Source organism: Scyliorhinus torazame, chromosome 12 (assembly GCF_047496885.1).
Source record: "Scyliorhinus torazame isolate Kashiwa2021f chromosome 12, sScyTor2.1, whole genome shotgun sequence".
Taxonomy (NCBI): domain Eukaryota; kingdom Metazoa; phylum Chordata; class Chondrichthyes; order Carcharhiniformes; family Scyliorhinidae; genus Scyliorhinus; species Scyliorhinus torazame.
The window spans coordinates 92575141-92593473 of NC_092718.1; the positions used below are offsets into that span (position 1 = coordinate 92575141).

At 44.0% G+C, this 18333-nt stretch overlaps 1 protein-coding gene across 1 annotated transcript in view; it reads right to left on the bottom strand.

Moving 5' to 3' along the window:
• The window catches only part of LOC140386557 (interferon-induced protein 44-like), a 56147-nt gene that overhangs the window by 2357 nt on the left and 35457 nt on the right, over window positions 1-18333 (bottom strand). The window contains exons 7-11 of the mRNA XM_072468980.1: window positions 12931-13006; window positions 11960-12161; window positions 11160-11288; window positions 7399-7561; window positions 7208-7305 (exon numbers count right to left, since the gene is read on the bottom strand). Coding sequence (XP_072325081.1) covers window positions 7208-7305; window positions 7399-7561; window positions 11160-11288; window positions 11960-12161; window positions 12931-13006 — 668 coding nt within the window. The remainder of the gene's footprint in view (window positions 1-7207; window positions 7306-7398; window positions 7562-11159; window positions 11289-11959; window positions 12162-12930; window positions 13007-18333) is intronic.

The following is an 18333-nucleotide window of genomic DNA, read 5'->3' on the forward strand; positions in this document are numbered from 1 at the left end:
TCTCCCCCCACTCCAACCCTCAAGATGCACTTTGGGACCTCGTGGCAGTCCCAATGCAGTGACTCTGGGAATTCCCCAGAAGGATTGAATTTCCAATGCGCAATTTCTCTGCTCCCCAGACCCTTTGAAAATGTCTCTAACTCGGAGTTAGAATTGGAGAGTTCCGACATTTTTATCTATATCATTACTTGGGAAGTTTAGACAAAAATCCTAGTCTAACTCCTGGTAACTAGACAACTGACACCCTCCACACCCCAACCCCCAACTACCCCCCTTACACCCCTCTCCCCTCCCCCCCCCCCCCCCCCATCATCCCCACAACCATAGAAACATAAAATTCCTAGAGCGCAGAAGCTATTCGGCCCATCAAGTCGACATTGATGGGCCTCTAAAAGAGCAGCATATCGAGGCCCACTCCCCTGTCCCCTCCCTTACTCCCATAACCCTACCTAAACTACACATTTGGACACTAAAGGACAATTTAACATGGCCAATCCACCCAACGTGAATATCTTTGGACTGTGGGAGGAAACTGGAGGAAACCCACGAAAGTCAGGAAGAATGTGCAAACTCCACACAGTCACCCAAGTCTGGAATTTAACCTGGGCCCTGGCACTGTGATGCAGCAGTGTTAACCACTATGCCACCATCTGACCCGACTCTTCCTCACCATGCAACACCACTACTGACCCCCTCGACTGCCCCACCAAACAAACCTGACAACCCGCCCTGACCTGTCGAACCCCCGACCCACTCACACACCCTACCGACTTCACCCATCTGCCACCCTATTCACATCACCCTCTCTACCCGCCCACCCGTTCGCTCAGATGTCCAAAAGCTGTTGAATGAGTTAGTAAAGAGTTACCAGGATTCAGCGACTAGTCCCATAAATGGGGAAATGAGTTCTCTTCCATTCCCACCACCCTCCATCCTGCCAGCACCTCAGAACGATCCAGCACTGAGGAAACAGTTTGATGGAAGACCGCTCTTCTCTGAAGCCGGGGGTGAGCAACCAGGCCAGAAATGCCAAGCTCCGTTGTGATTCATAGAAGTAGGAGTGTAGCAATTTCCACTCATCGGAAGATTCGGAGCCTTCAGTTAGCGGTTTTCTCTCCCTGCTTTCTTGAACAGTCATGTTCCAATTGCCAATCCCCTGGACCTGTTCTAGAATCTAGGGGATTTTGGAAAAGCATAACCAGTGCATCTACTATGACTGCAACCATAACTCTTAGAACGAGGATCTAGGCCATCAGGTGCCGAGAATCGATCAATTTCTGTCCCTTTCTTTTCTCCAATACATTTTCTCTGCTGATATTAATTACTGTAAATTCCTCACTTTTATTAGCCACTTACATCCCCACTATATCTGGAATTCATTTTTTCTCTTCTGCTGTGAACAGAGATACAAAATATTTGTTCAACGTCTTTGCCATTTCCCCAAACCTCATGATAATGTCTCCTATGTCTGCCTCTAAGGGACCAACTTTATCCACTCTCCTTTGTTTATCTACTTATAGAAGCTCTATTTTTATACTGCTGGCTAGTTTGTTCTCTTATTCATTCTTTTTCCTTTTTATAACATTTTTGGTAGCTTTTTGTTGGTTTAGAATCCTCCCAATCCTCAGACTTACTGTTGTTCTTTGAAACATTAAATGTCTCTTCTTTTAATCTATATTTTTATATTCTTTCATGGGTGTTGGCTAGGCCAGCATTTATTGTGCATTTCTAATTACCCTAGAGGTGGTGGTGGTGGGCCATTGCCTTGAACCGCTGGAGTCCAGGTGGTGTAGGTACATCCACTGTGCTGTTAGAAGAGAGTTGCAGAATCTCAATTCAGGATCTTTTACTATGAATTTACTAATTAACTGCCTCATTAGAGGAGATCTGAATTAGCTTAATCCCTGATTGGCTCCACAATATATTCCGGGAAATTGTTTGGAAAGCATCTAAAAACACAGCTCATGTCCCAACTTTGCCAATTTTATTGATCCAGTGCATATGAAGTTTAAAGTCCTTCATAATGATTACGTGGCCTTTGTTACAAGCTCCAATTATTTCTTAATGCTCTATCCAACAGCATGACACTGTGAGGAAGCCAATAAACTACTTCCACCAGCGTCTTCTGACCCGAATCTCCACCCATACGGATTCTTCTTCCTGATCTTCTGGCAAGATCCTTTCTTACTGCTATCCTTATGTCATCCTTTACTATCAACACTGACTTCTTAAAAATGTTATGTACTTATTTCCCAACCATGGTCACTTTGTATTCATGTCTGGACTGTTTATTCATTTTTATAGTGCTACTAATTTGTCTGTCTTGTAAAAAATGCAGCATTCAGATAAATGTCTTTTCATTTTAGATTTTCTACCACTATTTGCTGATCACTTTGACCCCCCCCCCCCCCCAATACACCTTTTAGCTCAAAGCCCTATCCAGAATCTATAATTGCACCATGACAACGGTGTGTACGTACTATCTGTTAAGGAATGGGTTAAGAAACATTCCAATTAGATGTTTCACTGATCCAATAATTGGCACTGATATATAAAAAGGCTACAGGTGGCCTTTGGAGCATGTGATGTGATGATCAGGCTTTGGTGCAGTGTGTGTTGAAGGAAAAATAAAGGTGTTTGGGAAAAGGAACAGATCTCTTTACTCAACAGCAGCCAGAGGTTAACAGCGGTAGTAGAGGATGGTTGCTGTGTAAATGTAAAGGGTGAAAAGATACTTTTCGTGGGAAAAAAAAAATCAACCAAGGAGTGAGTGAGAAGGAAATAAAAAAAGAAAATATGGCTGAACCTAGGATAAAGATGGCCGGATATGACCACCCACCATTATTTTCTGAAAGGGGGGTCGTACGACCAATGGAGAAGTGCAGTTGTTATGTGGACTAAGGTAACTGCCTTGGGAAAGAGAAAACAAGGTATGGCATTGGCTCTTTCTCTACCTTATGAAAGTAAAATCTGAAGCAAAGTGTTTTCTGAGCTGGAATTGGAACAATTAGACTCAGAAGAAAGTCTGGAGATAGGTTTTATGGATAAGATTTATCAAAAGGAAGACTTGTTAAGTGCGTATGAAGCCTGGTCAGAATTCGATCAATTCTGGAAAACAGAGGATATCTCTATTGAGGACTATACAATGGAATTTAGCAGACTATACAGAAGGCTGCACAAACAGAATTTCCACAATCTGTGTTGGCATTTAAGTTACTGGACTGTGCTAGAGTGTCCAATATGGATAAGCTCCTGGTTTTGACAGGAGTTAAGTTTGTGGATCATGATAACTTATTGGAACAGGATAAGGCAACAGTTTTTGGAAAGACTGTGGACTTACAATTTACACAGTCAGGACACTATTGTATTCCATTACTGACAAATAATATTTCAGGTGCAGTTGTTAAGGATGTGTTATTGGCAGCTGGAAATGGGACTTTAGCTGATAAAAAGCTTGTATTAAAACTGCAGAGGCAATTTGCACATCCGTCTCCTAGGAGGCTGTAAAATTTATTAAAGGATACAGGCTTAAGGGATGAAGACTATACTAAGCTGATAGAACAGGTTAGTGATCGTTGGGAGGTTTGTAGGAAGTACAGAAGGACACCATCACAACCGAGAGAAACCCTACCTTGGGCCAGGATTTTAACGACATTGTGGCCATGGACCTTAATAAAGCTAACAATATATTTATTTTACATTTTGTAGATTTAGCAAGCAGATTTAATCAATCAACCATTGTACGAAGTAAAGAAGAGAGTAATCCTGGATCAGATCATGGAAAAATGGATAGGGACAGGAATGGGCCCACTGACAATTCCTTGCAGACAACGGGGGAGAATTTGCTAATGATGAGTTTAGGTATATGTGTGAAAACCTAAATATCACAGTTATGAATACGGCTGCGGAAAGCCCATTTAGTAATGGTATGTGTGAAATAAACCATGCAGTAATAGATGACATGCTCCGGAAAATGTTGGCAGACAGACCAAATTGCAAGTTAAATTCAGTCTTCGCATAGACAGTACATGCAAAGAATTTGTTGCAGATGGTTGGGGGCTATCAATTAGTGTTTGGTAGAAATCCTAAAATTCCATCCATTTTGGATGACTAGCCTCCAGCTTGGGAAGGGACTACAATTAGCTCTGCCTTTGCTGAGCATTTAAATGCATTACATAGCAGTAGAAAAGCTTTTTTGGAAGCCGATGTCTCTAAAAGAATTCGCAGAGCTTTAAGGCATAACGTACGGCCATCAAATACCGTTTTTCAGCAAGGAGACATAGTATACTACAAGAGAGACCATTTTAATGAATGGAAGGGCCCAGGGAAGATCATGGGCATAGATGGCAAAACAATTATTTTGCAACATGGCAATCAGACTGTTAGGTTACATTCATCAACAATAATGGATACAGATTACAAATTTTCAAGTTTAGACTGAGCAGACAGACATCATGAGGAACCAGGGTCATCTGGTATGCACGTGTTACAGAACTGAGGACCAGTTAACTGATATAGACAAGGTTTCTTGGTCAAAAGCACTTTGTCTGCTGAGACATTAAGCCTTGTAGAGGCGGTGGATATGACCTTGTATATATCTCTGATCTTGACAGAAATTTGGGGATTTGGGTAACATACCCATTGAGTGTCACATTGACAATAAATCCCTGTGGGAAAATGTGCACTCTACAAAAAGTGTCAATGAGAAATGATTAAGGATAGACATCGCAAGTTTGAAGCAGATGTTGGACAGATGGGAGATAGCAAAAATTAAATGGGTGGACAGTAGCTATCAATTGTCAGACAGTTTTGCAAAAAGAGGCGCTAGTTCACAGAAACTTTTGGATATTGTTAATGAAGGGCACCTGTTTCTATGACTTTTTTTTCTCAAAAAAAAAAAGAAGGGGGGAAATTGCGTGTTTCTTGAAATTTTGTTTTCACCAAATTATTTTTTTTCTCCAAGGAAGGGGAGACTGTTAAGGAATGGGTTAAGAAACATTCCAATTAGATGTCCCATTGATCCAATAATTGACACTGATATGTAAAGAGGCTACAGGTGGCCTTTGGAGCATGTGATGTGATCAGGTTTTGGCGCAGTGTGTGTTGAAGGAAAAATAAAAGGTGTTTGGGAAAAGGAGCAGATCTCTTTACTCAACGGCAGCCAGAGGCTAACACTATCTACAAGTTTCACTGCAGCAACTTGTTAAGGATCTTTCAACAGCATATTTCAAACCTGCAACTTCTACCACCTAGAAGAACAAAGGCTGCAGCCCCATGACAACACCATCATCTGTACATTCCCCTCCAATTCTCACACTATTTTAATGAGCCATGGAATCATACAGCACAGAAAAGGCCCTTCGGCACATCCATCGTGTCTGCGTCGGTCAAAATCCACCACCTAACCATTCTCATCCCATTTTCCAGCACTTGGCCCATAGCCTTGTATGCCCTGGGATCTCAAGTGCACATCTAAATACATCTTAAATGTTATGAGGGTGTCTGCCTCCATCACCCTTTTCATATAGCGAATTCCAAACTCCCATCACCCTCTGGTAAAAATGTTTTTCCTCACATCCCCTCTAAACCTCCTGCCCCTTACCTTGTATCTATGCGCCCTGGTCATTGACCCCTCCACCAAGAGGAAACGTTTGTTCCTGTCTACTCTATCTACGCCTCTCATAATTTTATACATCTCAATAATGTCCTCCCTCAGTCTCCTCTGCTCCAAGGAAAACAATCCTAGTCTATCCAATCTCTCTTCATAATCAACACTCTCCAGCCCAGGCAACATCCTGGTAAATCTCCTCTGCACCCTTTCCAGTGCTATCACATCCCTCCTGTAATGTGGATTCCAGAACTGCACACAATACTCTAGCAGTTTCAGAAAAACCTCCCTGCTCCTGAACTCTTATGCCTTGGTTAATAATGGCAAGTATACCATAAGCCTTCTTAACCACTATCCACCTGCTCTGCTACCTTAAGGGACCGGTGTACATACACACCAATATCCCTCTGATCATCAGTGCTCCCAAGGTCCTGCATTTATTATGTGTTCCCTTGCCTGGTTTGTCCTTCCCAAGTGCCTCACACTTATCCGGATTTAATTCCACTTGCCACTGATCAGCCCATCTGACTAGCCCGTCTATATCCCCCTGTAATCGAAGGCTGTTCTTGTATCATCCGCAAACCTACTGATCAACCCTCCTACATTCGTATCTAAATCATGTATATAAACCACAAACAGCAAGGGTCCCAACACTGATCCCTGTGGGACCCCACTGGACACAGGCTTCCAGTCAGAAAAATACCCTTTGACCATCACCCTCTGTTTTCTGCCACTCCACCAATTTTGGATCCAATTTGCCAAATTTCCTTGGATATCATGGGCTCTTACCTTCACTATCAGTCTCCCATGTAGGACCTTATCAAAAGCCTTGCTTAAGTCCAAGGAGACTACATCAAATACATTTCCATCATATACATCTCTTTGAAAAACTCAATCAAGTTGCTCAAACATGACTTCCCCTTAACAAAACCATGCTGACTGTTCTTGATTAATCGCTGCCTCTCCAAATTCAGATGAGTTCTGACCCTCCGAATTGCTTCCAATAGTTTCCTCACCACTGCGGTAGATTGACTGGCCTGTAGTTTGCTGGTTTATCCCTTCCTCCTTTCTTGAATAATGGTACCACATTGGCTATCCTCCAGTCCTCCGGCACCTCTTCTGTGGCCAGAGAGGAATGGAAAATTATTGCCAGCGCCCATGCTATTTCCTCCTTTGCCTCACTCAGCAGCCTGGGATACATTTTCATCTGGCCCTGGAAGTTTGTCGACCTATAAGCCTGCCAAACCACTCAGAACTGCCTCTCTGTCTATGTTAATCTCTTTAATTTTATCACAGGCCTTCTTCCTGATTTCTATACCCACACTGTCCCTCTCACGAGTGAACACTGGCACAAAGTAATAAGACACAAAGTATTGAGGAAACATGTTGGCTGTTCCTTCACTGTCGCTGGGTCAAAATCCTGCAAACCCCTTCCTAACAGCGCTACAAGTGTACCTACAACACCTGGATTAGTGGTTCAATACCACCTCCAAATGGAATAGGGATGCCAAGCTTGTCAGTGATGCGCACATCCTGTGAATCATTGTATTTTAATTGTATCAGTACATCTGAATCCACAAATGAAAACACTTCAATTACCTTCCGTTTTAGTTTAGCATTTTCATAAATGTGATTATAGCTTTTCGCTGGTATCCTTAATCGGTCAAAGTTTGTCCCAATCACAATCTTGTAAATGTCTGAAAAGAGACATTTGTCATAAATAGGCATGTTAAACATCAAATTGAATGGTGACAAGGGTTATATCAGCAGAGAGCAAAACAGAGACTTGCATTTCTGTGCAACAATATTTTGTAGATCCTGAAACTGCTTCAACAAATCCAGATCAATGTTGTCCATGGTAAAGGTGTTAAAAATAAATGCAACTCCATGAATTACATTTTCCTGAATGACTACATTCCGAGCATCATCTGCATCAGGATTGAAATTCTTCAACTAAATTAAAGAAAAGTCAATTGGTTATACAAATAGCTACCAGCGACATAAAAGTTCACAATTATTCAGAACGAAGGTGAAAGCAAATGAAGAGGTCCCTAGTCCCATCAAACAAGGCCCATTCATTTCATTCACCAATTCTATTGCGATCAACAGTCGTCCTCCTGCTCCAATAAAACTCTACTGTATCTCTTCCTCCCATAATTTCTTTCTCTGTGCATTTGAATGTTCCAATTACTCTGCCCGTGTGATATTCTTGGACCATTCTCTATATTTCTATTACTCCCTAAACCTCTGCCCCTTGGGAATGCCTACCCATCCACTCTATCCATGCCCCTCATAATCTTGTAGGCCTCTATCAGGTCACCCCTCAACCTCCGTCGTTCTAATGAAAACAGTCAGAGACTATTCGGCCTCTCTGCATAGCTAACACCCTCCAGAACAGGCAACACCCTGGTAAACCTCCTCTGCACCCTCTCCAAAGCCTCCACTTCTGGTAGTGTGGTGACCAGAATTGTAATATTCCAAGTGTGCCCGTACAAAGGTTTGTGGTTGGCACAGTAGCAAGCACTGTGGCTTCACAGTGCCAGGGTCCCAGGTTCGATTTCCAGCATGGGTCACTATCTGTGCGGAGTCTGCATGTTCTCCCTGTGTCTGCGTGCTTTTCTCCGGGTGCTCCGGTTTCCTCCCACAAGTCCCAAAAGACGAGCTATCAGGTCATTTGGACATTCTGAATTCTCCCTCTGTGTACCCAAACAGGTGTCGGAATGTGGCGACTAGGGGCTTTTCACAGTAACTTCATTGCAGTGTTAATGTAAGCCTACTTGTGACAATAAAGATTATACTACTGCATGTTTCTCAATTTTATTGTTCTGACCAGTGTATTACTCCATGACTATTCTCGAATCTTTTCTGATGTGTTCTTCCATGACTTGACTATTCCCTATATTTGCTCTGAATATGTGCTTTACTCAGACTACTGTAGTGCCCAGAAGACATAGAAGCATAAATTGAGATGAATGCAAGATATTGCCATATTTTATATATTTTCAGTAATGTTATTAAAACCTGGGTTAAGATGCATACAGTCGGTATGCTTGCTAAAGCTGTGAAAAGGGATTTTAAGAGTGATTGATTTTGCAGGTGAAGTGTTCCACTAATAGATTTGAGAACCATTTACTTGTTTACAACTAGCTAGCTAATGGAACATTATTTACCTTTGAAGAACAACTGGCGTGTAGATAATTTGAGGGGTATTGAGACGGCCCTGTCTAAACAGGTCATGGGACGTCTTGTGGGTGGAGACAAAGAATGCCTTGTGCTTTGAGTACTGATGATGCAATTAAGGGGAGGAGCCAGATCTGTCTGAAAAGTTAGTTCTCCCTAGGATTTCAATCTGAACAGAGGTGTTTCACTGTTGATCCTGAAAGGTTCTCTCTCCAAAGATACTGCACAGGGAAAAACAAGTAAACCTGTTTGTTAACTTTATTCATGAATGGTATTTGAACTATACTGGTTTGCTTCATTGGAATATAGTGGCAGGTTTAGGAAGTAAGTTCAAGTTTCTTCTTTTACTTTGTAACTGTTAGCTGTAAAGCTATTTCTCTGTTGTTAATGTGGTTAATTCTGTTTTTTAAAGCTTGTTTTAACATAAAATATACCTATTGGCCAGCGTTGCTATTCATGGATACAATAACCTTTCCTCACAGTTTTGAAAATAGTCAGGTTTTTATCTAGGATTGTAAATATATATCATTCTGGCTACCAAATAAAATCTTATCTTTTAAATGGATGAAGTGTTTACACTGACCGACTAGGTAAGCCCACACAAAAAGGAAGTTCTAGCCTTCAGAAAGTAGCAGAATCCTATTATCTATAAAGGTGCATTAATGCCCCTTTGTCTGCAGACCTCTAATTCAAAGGAAATGCACAAAGATACATTTTATTTTCTAAGGCAAAGCTCTGACCATTGGTTTGATACGCCTGCGAGGACAAAGGGGCCCTGAAACCTCTTGAACCAAGGGGAGTAGTAGGAGTGCTGTCACATGACCCCCCTCCTCCCAAGCTGCTAGAACCTGTAAAATTGTTGTGTGGCGCTGAAGCCAAGCGATCTGCCATTTTCCATCAACAAACAGCAGCAGACTCAGAGCTCTGTCCAGGTTTAAATTGCCTGGCCCTCATCTAATGGAATGTCTGAACTTCCATACTAGTGTTAACTGTAGACCTGATTCATCTCCATGTGCTTCTCCTATCGTGAAAGTTAGTGCTGCTGGAAAACTGCATCAGTTTCAGGTGGCTAACCTCTCTGAAGAATACACATTGGACTTTTGAGTCACGTGAAACAATAATTCTTATTTTGACGGTGGTCTTTGTCCAGCACCTCTTTCTTTACCTTATCCCTCTTTTATCATGCAAATGTACTGGGGGCTACATTAAAAAACCCACTTCCGCTCCCTGTATTTTTGTGTGTGTAAAACGAACTGTTATGATCTGGCAGATGGCAAGTGCAAGAGAAACTTGGCAAGCTACTACATCAATTTATTAACAAAAGTAAACTTAAAACACACAAAATTACATATACAAGCTAACATTAGTCTTACAAAACATTTCCCCCTAAAAGACTTCTACCTGGCCAACTAACAAATCAACACCCCTTTTGGCAACTTTTCCCATAGATATTCAAAACATGAAATTTCAGTAATATTACCACAAGGCATCCAATGTTGCTATAAGAAATATATATCACACCGTTTCATTCCAGTGTGTTGAATTCCCAAAACTTTTGAATAAAACTCTGCTTTCTGAAGACAAAAGGCACTCTTATGGTGGCTGAAGATGGTTTTATTTTGCTTCATTTCATGGTTCTGAGCCAGCACAGAGAGCATTTTGGAAAGAGTGGTAACTGGATTCCTGTTTATGAACTCATTATGTTCTGAGAAGTTAAACTGAGGTTGCCACAGGGATGAAAGCTAATTGGAGTGCTGTTGTGTTCCAGCTTGTTCTGTGGCAGCTGGTCTGAGCAGGTACATATAACTCAGAATTCATGTGAGTGGAAGCAAGCAAAGCACTCTACGAATAGATCAGTTTCCTGCTTGGCAGTAAGAAAACACTCACACAAAGTTTCTGCAGGTTTGAGTTAAAAGAGACCAAATGATAAAAGCAGTGTGAGTAGCTCAAGTATGCTAAAGAGCTGAGAGTTTGTATTAGAGGACCAATCTGTGACCATGTGTGTTGCTCGGTTGGTTGGACTGTCGGGACTGGGAGAGAGAGAGCGAGAGTTTACAGATGTCCGTTTTGTCAATGTATCTGGGAACTTTGGTTGCTGGTGCTTGTGGTTTGGAAAGCTGAATGGGTAGATCGTGTCTCAGTCTGACAGCGCAACACTCCTCCAGTTCCTGCACTATGGACTCTGATCGCTGGAGGGGATTTGAACCTACAACCTCTTGTTGGAGGTGACAGTGCTTTCCGCTTAACTACTACTGATTAAAGGAAGTCTTAATAGGTCAATATTTTGTTTCTTTTTCATTCCAAAAGGCATTTTGAATTTCATGATGATCAAAAATGGTACATCTTAAAAGCATGAAATAGGTAAACTCACATTGGTTCCTAGTGGCACCCTTCCTTCCAGGATCATCCTGAACACTTTCTTTGTCTTAACTGGATCATCCAATGAATTCCAACCAGCCGTGTCCCAAAACTTCAATGAGTTTGACTTGTAGGATGTAAGCTGTTAAATAATTGTTAAAAAGATGTGCATTAATACAGTTCCTTTCACAACCTCAGGATACCCTAAAGCACCATATTGCCAAATAAGTAGTTTTTTCAATGTGATTAATACTGTAACTTAGGAAATATGGGAGCTAATTACTGCACAGAGAGCACCCACAAAAAGCGATTGAGATAATGACTAGATTGTCTGTTTTAGCGGCACTGGGAAGAAGTCTGCTATTCAAAATAGTGGCTGTAGGATGTTTTCCAGACACTTGAGGGGACAGACGTGACATTTGTTAATGTCTTATCCAAAAGATGGCACCTCAAACATCACAGAACCCTCCTAATACTGGCACTGGGAGTGTGTGAATAATTGTATTTAAGTCTCCGGAATGAGATTTGAACTCACAAACCTCTGACTCATAATCATGCTTCATATAACAAATCAATTTATAGTCCAATCATGTAAAGGCTGCTGTATGGGACTAATCATAGAAGGCGAGTTCAGAGCCGTTTCAGAATTTAAGTACAGTTTTAAAAACCTTCGAATAAAGCACCAGTCTCAGTCAGTGTGATTACGAAGCCTCAGTTTGTATCAGGGTAACAAAGGATGTGCAATAAATGCCAGTCTTGCCACAATACATACTTTTATAGAATTACATTTTAAAAACACGTGGGAGAGGGTACCTTGACTGTGAGAGAGTCAGGATGCTGTCCAGTTGGGGCACAGTTCATTGTTCTTCTATCTGGATCCAGGGCAGAGAGGAATGTATTAATGGTGGATGATTTACCAGCTCCTACCATGCCAAACAGCAAGATGTTTGTACAGTCCACACATTTTTCCGGAGGTTTGTACATACACAGATGGCTCCTCAGAGTTTCAAGGGCACTGCCAAAGTAGAGGAAGAGAAGAAACAGTTAGATCTCAAGTGGATTTGTTCAAACTAAGTAACCATTTTCTTGTCTGCTCTGGAAATACACTTTCTGATCAAGGCATCTTGGGCTAGATTCTCCGTTTGGGAGACTATGTGCTGAGGCTGGGGTGGGAACAGTGGCGCTTTATGCCCGAAACTCCATCTGATGGGGGGGCTAGCATGCATGTAGCGTAGAACCCACGGCACTAGCTGCGGATACGGCTGTAGAATTGCTGGGTTCATAGCCGCGCATGCGCACGGTGGCGGCCTACAGCGGCAGCGCCTTGCAACATGGTGCCAGCTGCACGTGGACCCGGCCTGCCAAATAGTGCCCCCCTTTGGCCAGGTTCGCCACCCGACCACCTGCCACCAGTGCCCACAACCCCTGCCAAAGCACCCCCCCACCCCCCCCCCGCCCTTGGATCGGCTCCTCCCCCGACTGGCGGCGCTGGACTTAGTCCGCAGCCGCGACACCGGTTTCCCGAAAAGAAAAGAAAAAAAAGAGTGCACCGCCCCACGCCATCGGGAAATTGGCCCATTGGGGACGGAGCATCAGGGGAGGGCCTGATGTAACGTCCTGAGGCCGTCCCGACAGCGTGTGGCGTACTCTGCGAGTATGCCACTTTGGAGGGGGCGGAGCATCGCAAAAGCGCCACCGCCCCCAATTCCGCCGCCAACGGGGATTCTCCGGCTGATTGCCGAACGTGATTTTGGTGTCGGAGACCGGAGAATCCCACCCCTTACCTCTGGTCTATAGATAAACGATGAACAACATGGTGCCTTGAATATGAAGTGTGTGGGTATTTCTGCTTTGATAAATCTGAAATTGAAATCGATTGCATTAAATAATAACAATAATCGCTTATTGTCACAAGTAGGCTTCATGAAGTTATTGTGAAAAGCCCCTAGTCGCCACATTCCGGCGCCTGTTCGGGGAGGCCGGTACGTGAAAATTATACTTTATAAAATATTAGTTGAACGCAGAAAAAGTGTAAAGTTGCAAACCTATAAACTTGTGTGTCAGGATTCAAAGTGCCACTCGAAATCCAATAATGAACGTGTAATAATTCACTCCAACCCCACCCCCCCCATCCCATGGGGATACCCTGATTGATATCCCTGTAGCACCAATGGAATAAGAGTTTCCCCACTAGCGGGCGGAGGCCCAGACAGGGACTGGCATGTTGGTAGTCTCAAATGGGACTAATAGTGTGTGCGTATTTACCGCTTTTAGGGCAAATCCTTTTGACCATTAATAAACCAGCATTCATCATACTTCTCGGCCTCCTTGGTCTTTTGCAGCATCATGCTGGACAGACTTTCGGAAAATTCCGCTCTTTGAGCAGTTAGAGATCTTCGATGCAGTCTTGGAAGATTAGGCCCAGTACGCTGAGCGAATGAGATCCGACAGAAGGTAATCCTTCTGACTGCCTGTGGGGCCCCAACCTTCGGCAAAATTAAAAGCCTCAGAAACTCGGCTGCTCTTTTGACGAATTGATGGAGTTGGTATCTAACCATTATTACCCAAAACCATTCGTGATTATGCAATGGTACCGATTCAATACTACTGTGGACTCCAGGGAAGTCAGTTACAGACTTTTAAACTTTACTCCAAAAGTTGGCTGAGCATTGCGAGTTTGGTTCATCCCTCTTGGCGATGTTAAGGGACCGGTTGGTGTGCGGGATTAATAATATGGCCACTCAGAGGATGCAGTTAGTGGAGCCTACACAATTTGAAGAGAGCTATTGAACCAGCATTGTCCCGCGAGAACACAGAGAAGGGGTTCAGGAACTCTGAGGTTCTGTGGACTAGAGAGTCCATAGTATTGGTCGACTCCTGCACTGGAATCCAGCGCCCTTCTCAGGGCAGTGATCCGATGACCAGACCGCCGCCAAAACAGCAATGAATGGTGCAATGCTGCGTCCGGAATGTAAGGGTCCTTCCTGTTTGTTCCTTTTTTTCCTTTTATTTTTGCTGTTACCATTTTGATCCATGGATGCGTAATGGATCTGGTTAATGCAGAATGTATCTTTAACTCAAGTAGAAGCAATGGCCTGTATCTTTAAATCAAGCAGGAAGAATCTGGAAGGCAGTAGTGACTACTCACTTTGTTTGACTTGGCTGGTGGCCAATGAACTTGCTCATGTGTCTGTGCCCTGTCCGGTTGCCAGTCATGATTGGTTCTGGTCACATTCACATGTTTCTCATTGTACAAGATTTGAGTTTGTTTAACTTTTGGTTCTGCAGGCTGGGTGGAGGAGTCAAACCAACTCACTCCAGAAATATCCAGTTAATTCTCGCCAAAAGGCCACTGTGAATCTGATACTCTCTCTCTTTCTCTGCAGAAAAGGTTGACATGAAGAAGATCCAGAACCTGATCACACTCTTTCTGCAGTCAAGTGGCTGTGAAGCCAGAGCTTCTCCTAGAAAATCTGAGAGTAAGATATATTGCTGAACTGCAAAGATCATTACGGGTTGTGGCCACAGACTGTAAACCACAAAACCACACTCCTACTATGAAGAAGGTGCACTGAACAACTCTTCTTTTGACCTGAATCCTTAATATTTGTTACCCCTTTCCATCCCTCGGTGTTTGTATGTCTTGTGTGTGTGTGTGTGTGAGTAGAGGGTGAGACAGTTAAAGGGAGTAGGAGGTTAGCTTGCTTGTTATCCAGTTGTAATTACTGCATGTTTAATTTTTATTCCCATTGTTATAAATAAACAGTATTGTGTTTCAACTTACAAACCTGGTGACTGTAATTACTGGGCATCCAAGGGCCAAAGATTTCAGGAATTTTAATGAGAACTATTGATTAATTCACTTGCATTGTGATTCCGGGGCATGAGGGGCTGGAATTGACTGAACTTGCCCAGGGTGACTTAATAGGACTCAAATGGTCAAGGGCCACCACAAACCATGTGACACCTCCCCAGAGGACGACGGGAGTACAGGCAACATTGCCAAGCCTGTGGTTGCAGAACGCATGGCAACTAAAGCCACCAGAATCAGCAAAAAACATCACCCTGGACAGATGATACGGTCGCCTCAAACCAGGGCCTTGCACATGGCCCATCCCAAGGAGAATGACATGATGCAGTTGGACTGCATCATGGCCCCTAAAGTGGCAACAATTCGGGTCAAACTGCAGGTAACTGGACACCGCCTAGTGATGAAGATAGACACAATGGCTGCCGTCACCATCATTGGTCAGTAGACCTTCCGCTGACTTCCCATGGTAATCTTGCCATTAAACCTGCATGATACGAAGGCCAGATTGGCAGACAAAGTTGTGGCGACTCTTAAATTTCATGGATACTCTGCCAGTAACAGCCGCATAGATTCACACATGTACCCAGAGATCCCACATTGGCAAAACTTAGCCGTGTTATTTTGCATGGTGGATTACAGGGGAAGCCCCCTGCAGCCCTACGTTGTGAAGTAGCAGGATCCAAGTGTGGAGGATGGCATTCTCCTACGAGGAGCCCATGTGGTCATCCCGCGGCCGTGCCAAGAGTCTATAGTGCTGTCTATGTATTTATCCTTGTAGACACCCACTTTAGTGGCTGGATGTGCACAGGATGACCTCCACCACCACGTGAGCCACTATTGACAAATTACGATGCTTGTTTAGTACCCATGGGATACCAGAGGTACCGGTTACAGATAACAGGAGCCTGGTCACAAGCGAGGAGTTCTTAATGTTTCTGCGGGCCAACAAGGTAAGACACATCCAGACTGCCCCTTACCACCCATCCTCAAGTGATTTGGCAGAGTGGGCAGCACAACATTTTAAGCGCGGCATACAGAAGCAGACAGGGGGCTCCCTGGATACATCACTGGCAAGGTTCCTTTTTCATTACAGGACCATGCCCCATGTCACGATAGGGGTAGCAATAGCAGAGCTGCTGATGGGCTGGCACCTCCAAACTCGCTTGCGACTGATTTTTGTAAGTCTTGGCAGACAGATGAGTTTAAACAAGATAGTCAGAAGAAATATCACAAGTACAGAACGCCGGAGAGAGGTTTCCAAATGGGGGATGCTGAAGATGTCCGCAATTTCGGAGACGGTGCCCATTGGCTCCTGGGGATCATGTTGGAGAAAACGGCCCGTATCTTTCTTGGTCAGAACCCAAGGGGAGACCTTGCGTAAACATGTGGACCACCATAAAGGCAGAGAGACCGCCTCCGAGGGAGCTCCACCAGGGACCTCAGTACCTCCGCCACCTATGGGACCTCTCAGTAGTCAAGGAGTACAACCTGCTGTGGTCCAAGGACCGGACTGTCAGGATGATGATGACTTAAGCTCGAAGATGGACACTGAAGTGTCCGTGCTCACGAACAACGCCATGGTCGAATTCACACCCCGGCAGTGTCCTTCCATCGGTCGTCTCGGAAAAGGCGATCGATAAATCGCTACATGCCCACTTGACCCAGACCCACCGCTTGCAGTAGCACAACAGCGTGCAAAGAAGCCTCCTCAATTGTTACTGAGGAGGAACTTTAGGAAATGTGGGAAGGGACTCGTGGAATATGAGCTTTCATGCTCGTGAGCCAAGGCCCATCCAGCTGGGGCTCATAATTATCTTATTAAGGCCGACCAGGCAGGAACCGGCATGCTGGTAGTCCAGAATTGGACGAATACCGTGTGTGTATTTATCACAGATCTGACCGTGAATAAACCAGTATTCACCCTACTTCTCGGCCTCCAGGGCCTTTATAGTGTGGACAATAAATCAACTTGTTTCCAGGAACTGGTTTTGTACAGTAGCAAGGAAGGGCAAATAGCATGAAAAAAGCAGGTCAGATGACCTGAACTGGAGCATCATTACCAAGTAGGTGTACCAGGGAGTAGGAAATGGGAGGGGAGAGGGAGAAGGAGAGGTGAGGTCCCATAAGGAACAAAGACGGGGATCAGGATAAGTTAGGCCAAAAGAAAGGAGCATAGAAACCGATTTCAAGAAAGAGCTGCAGTGGACCGACTTGAGGTGGAGTGGACTTGAGAGAAGCCCTGAAGATCTGAGAAGGCAGCTGAAGGCTGGTGATTCAGTGCTGCAGGCTGTTGGGGCAAAGGTACCCCTTTGAAGCAGTGGTGTTCTGCTTGGCACTGCCAAAGATGCAATACTGCGTTTGGATGGTGGTACTTCAACGCACTCAACAAATCCAGGGGAAAGCAATCGCAGAAAAGGAGACTGAAATCCTGTGAGGCATGATTGAAACTGTCCGACTGTGAGCATCTCTTGGAAAGAATTAAAGGCAAAATTTTCAAGTGCGGAGATTGGAAACCCTCATGAGAAAGACAAAGTTTCACTGAGATTGTCATATTGTGAGACAACCCAAAATTTGGATGGATTATTGAGAAATCTGCTTTGGTTGTATCGGTCGTGGAAAATCTGACATGGAAATTCAGTGTGTGCCAGAGAGAGATGACAGGAAATTGAGGAGGAAATCTACAAGGCTTTTGAAATAGTAGTTAATGGAATAATCTGTTCTAAGGCTCGGTAAAGTGTTCGTTTAGCAGAGGAGCTACTGGAAGGCTGAGTTTAGGGAACTCTTTGTTTGCACTGCAGTTGAAGGAACAATGAATTTAGAGTGCAGTTTTTGGATGTCTCATGAAGAATGAAAGCTCAGGAATTTATCCTCGTGGTTATGAGCAAGACGAATATGGGAATCCAAAAGGCAGAACTGGAGGTGTCTCAGACTTGGACTTGTCCAACTGATTTGAGGCTCTTGCAGCCTGTCCAAATGAGAGCAGGGGCAGGCCACAGCACCGTGATAGTGGGGTTATTCAAGAGGAGGGAAGAAATGTAGTATTAGTATGGGGACGGTAGTCAAGAGGATACTCTTCTCTGCATCTGACTGTCAGTTCTGAAGGCTATATTTGCAAGTCCATAGATACTGAAGCAGTCTGTGTCCACAGTGGCACCGGGGTTAACACTGCTGCCTCACAGGGACCCAGATTCAATTCCAGCCTTGCGTGACTGTCAGTGTGGAGTTTGCACTTCCTCAATGCCTGCGTGGATTTCCTCTGGGTGCTCCGGTTTCTTCCACAGTCCTAAAATGTGCAGGTTAGGTGGGTTTATGGGGATAAGGCAGGGGTCTGGATCTGGGTAGGGTGCTCTTTCGGAGGGTCAGTGCAGACTTGCCG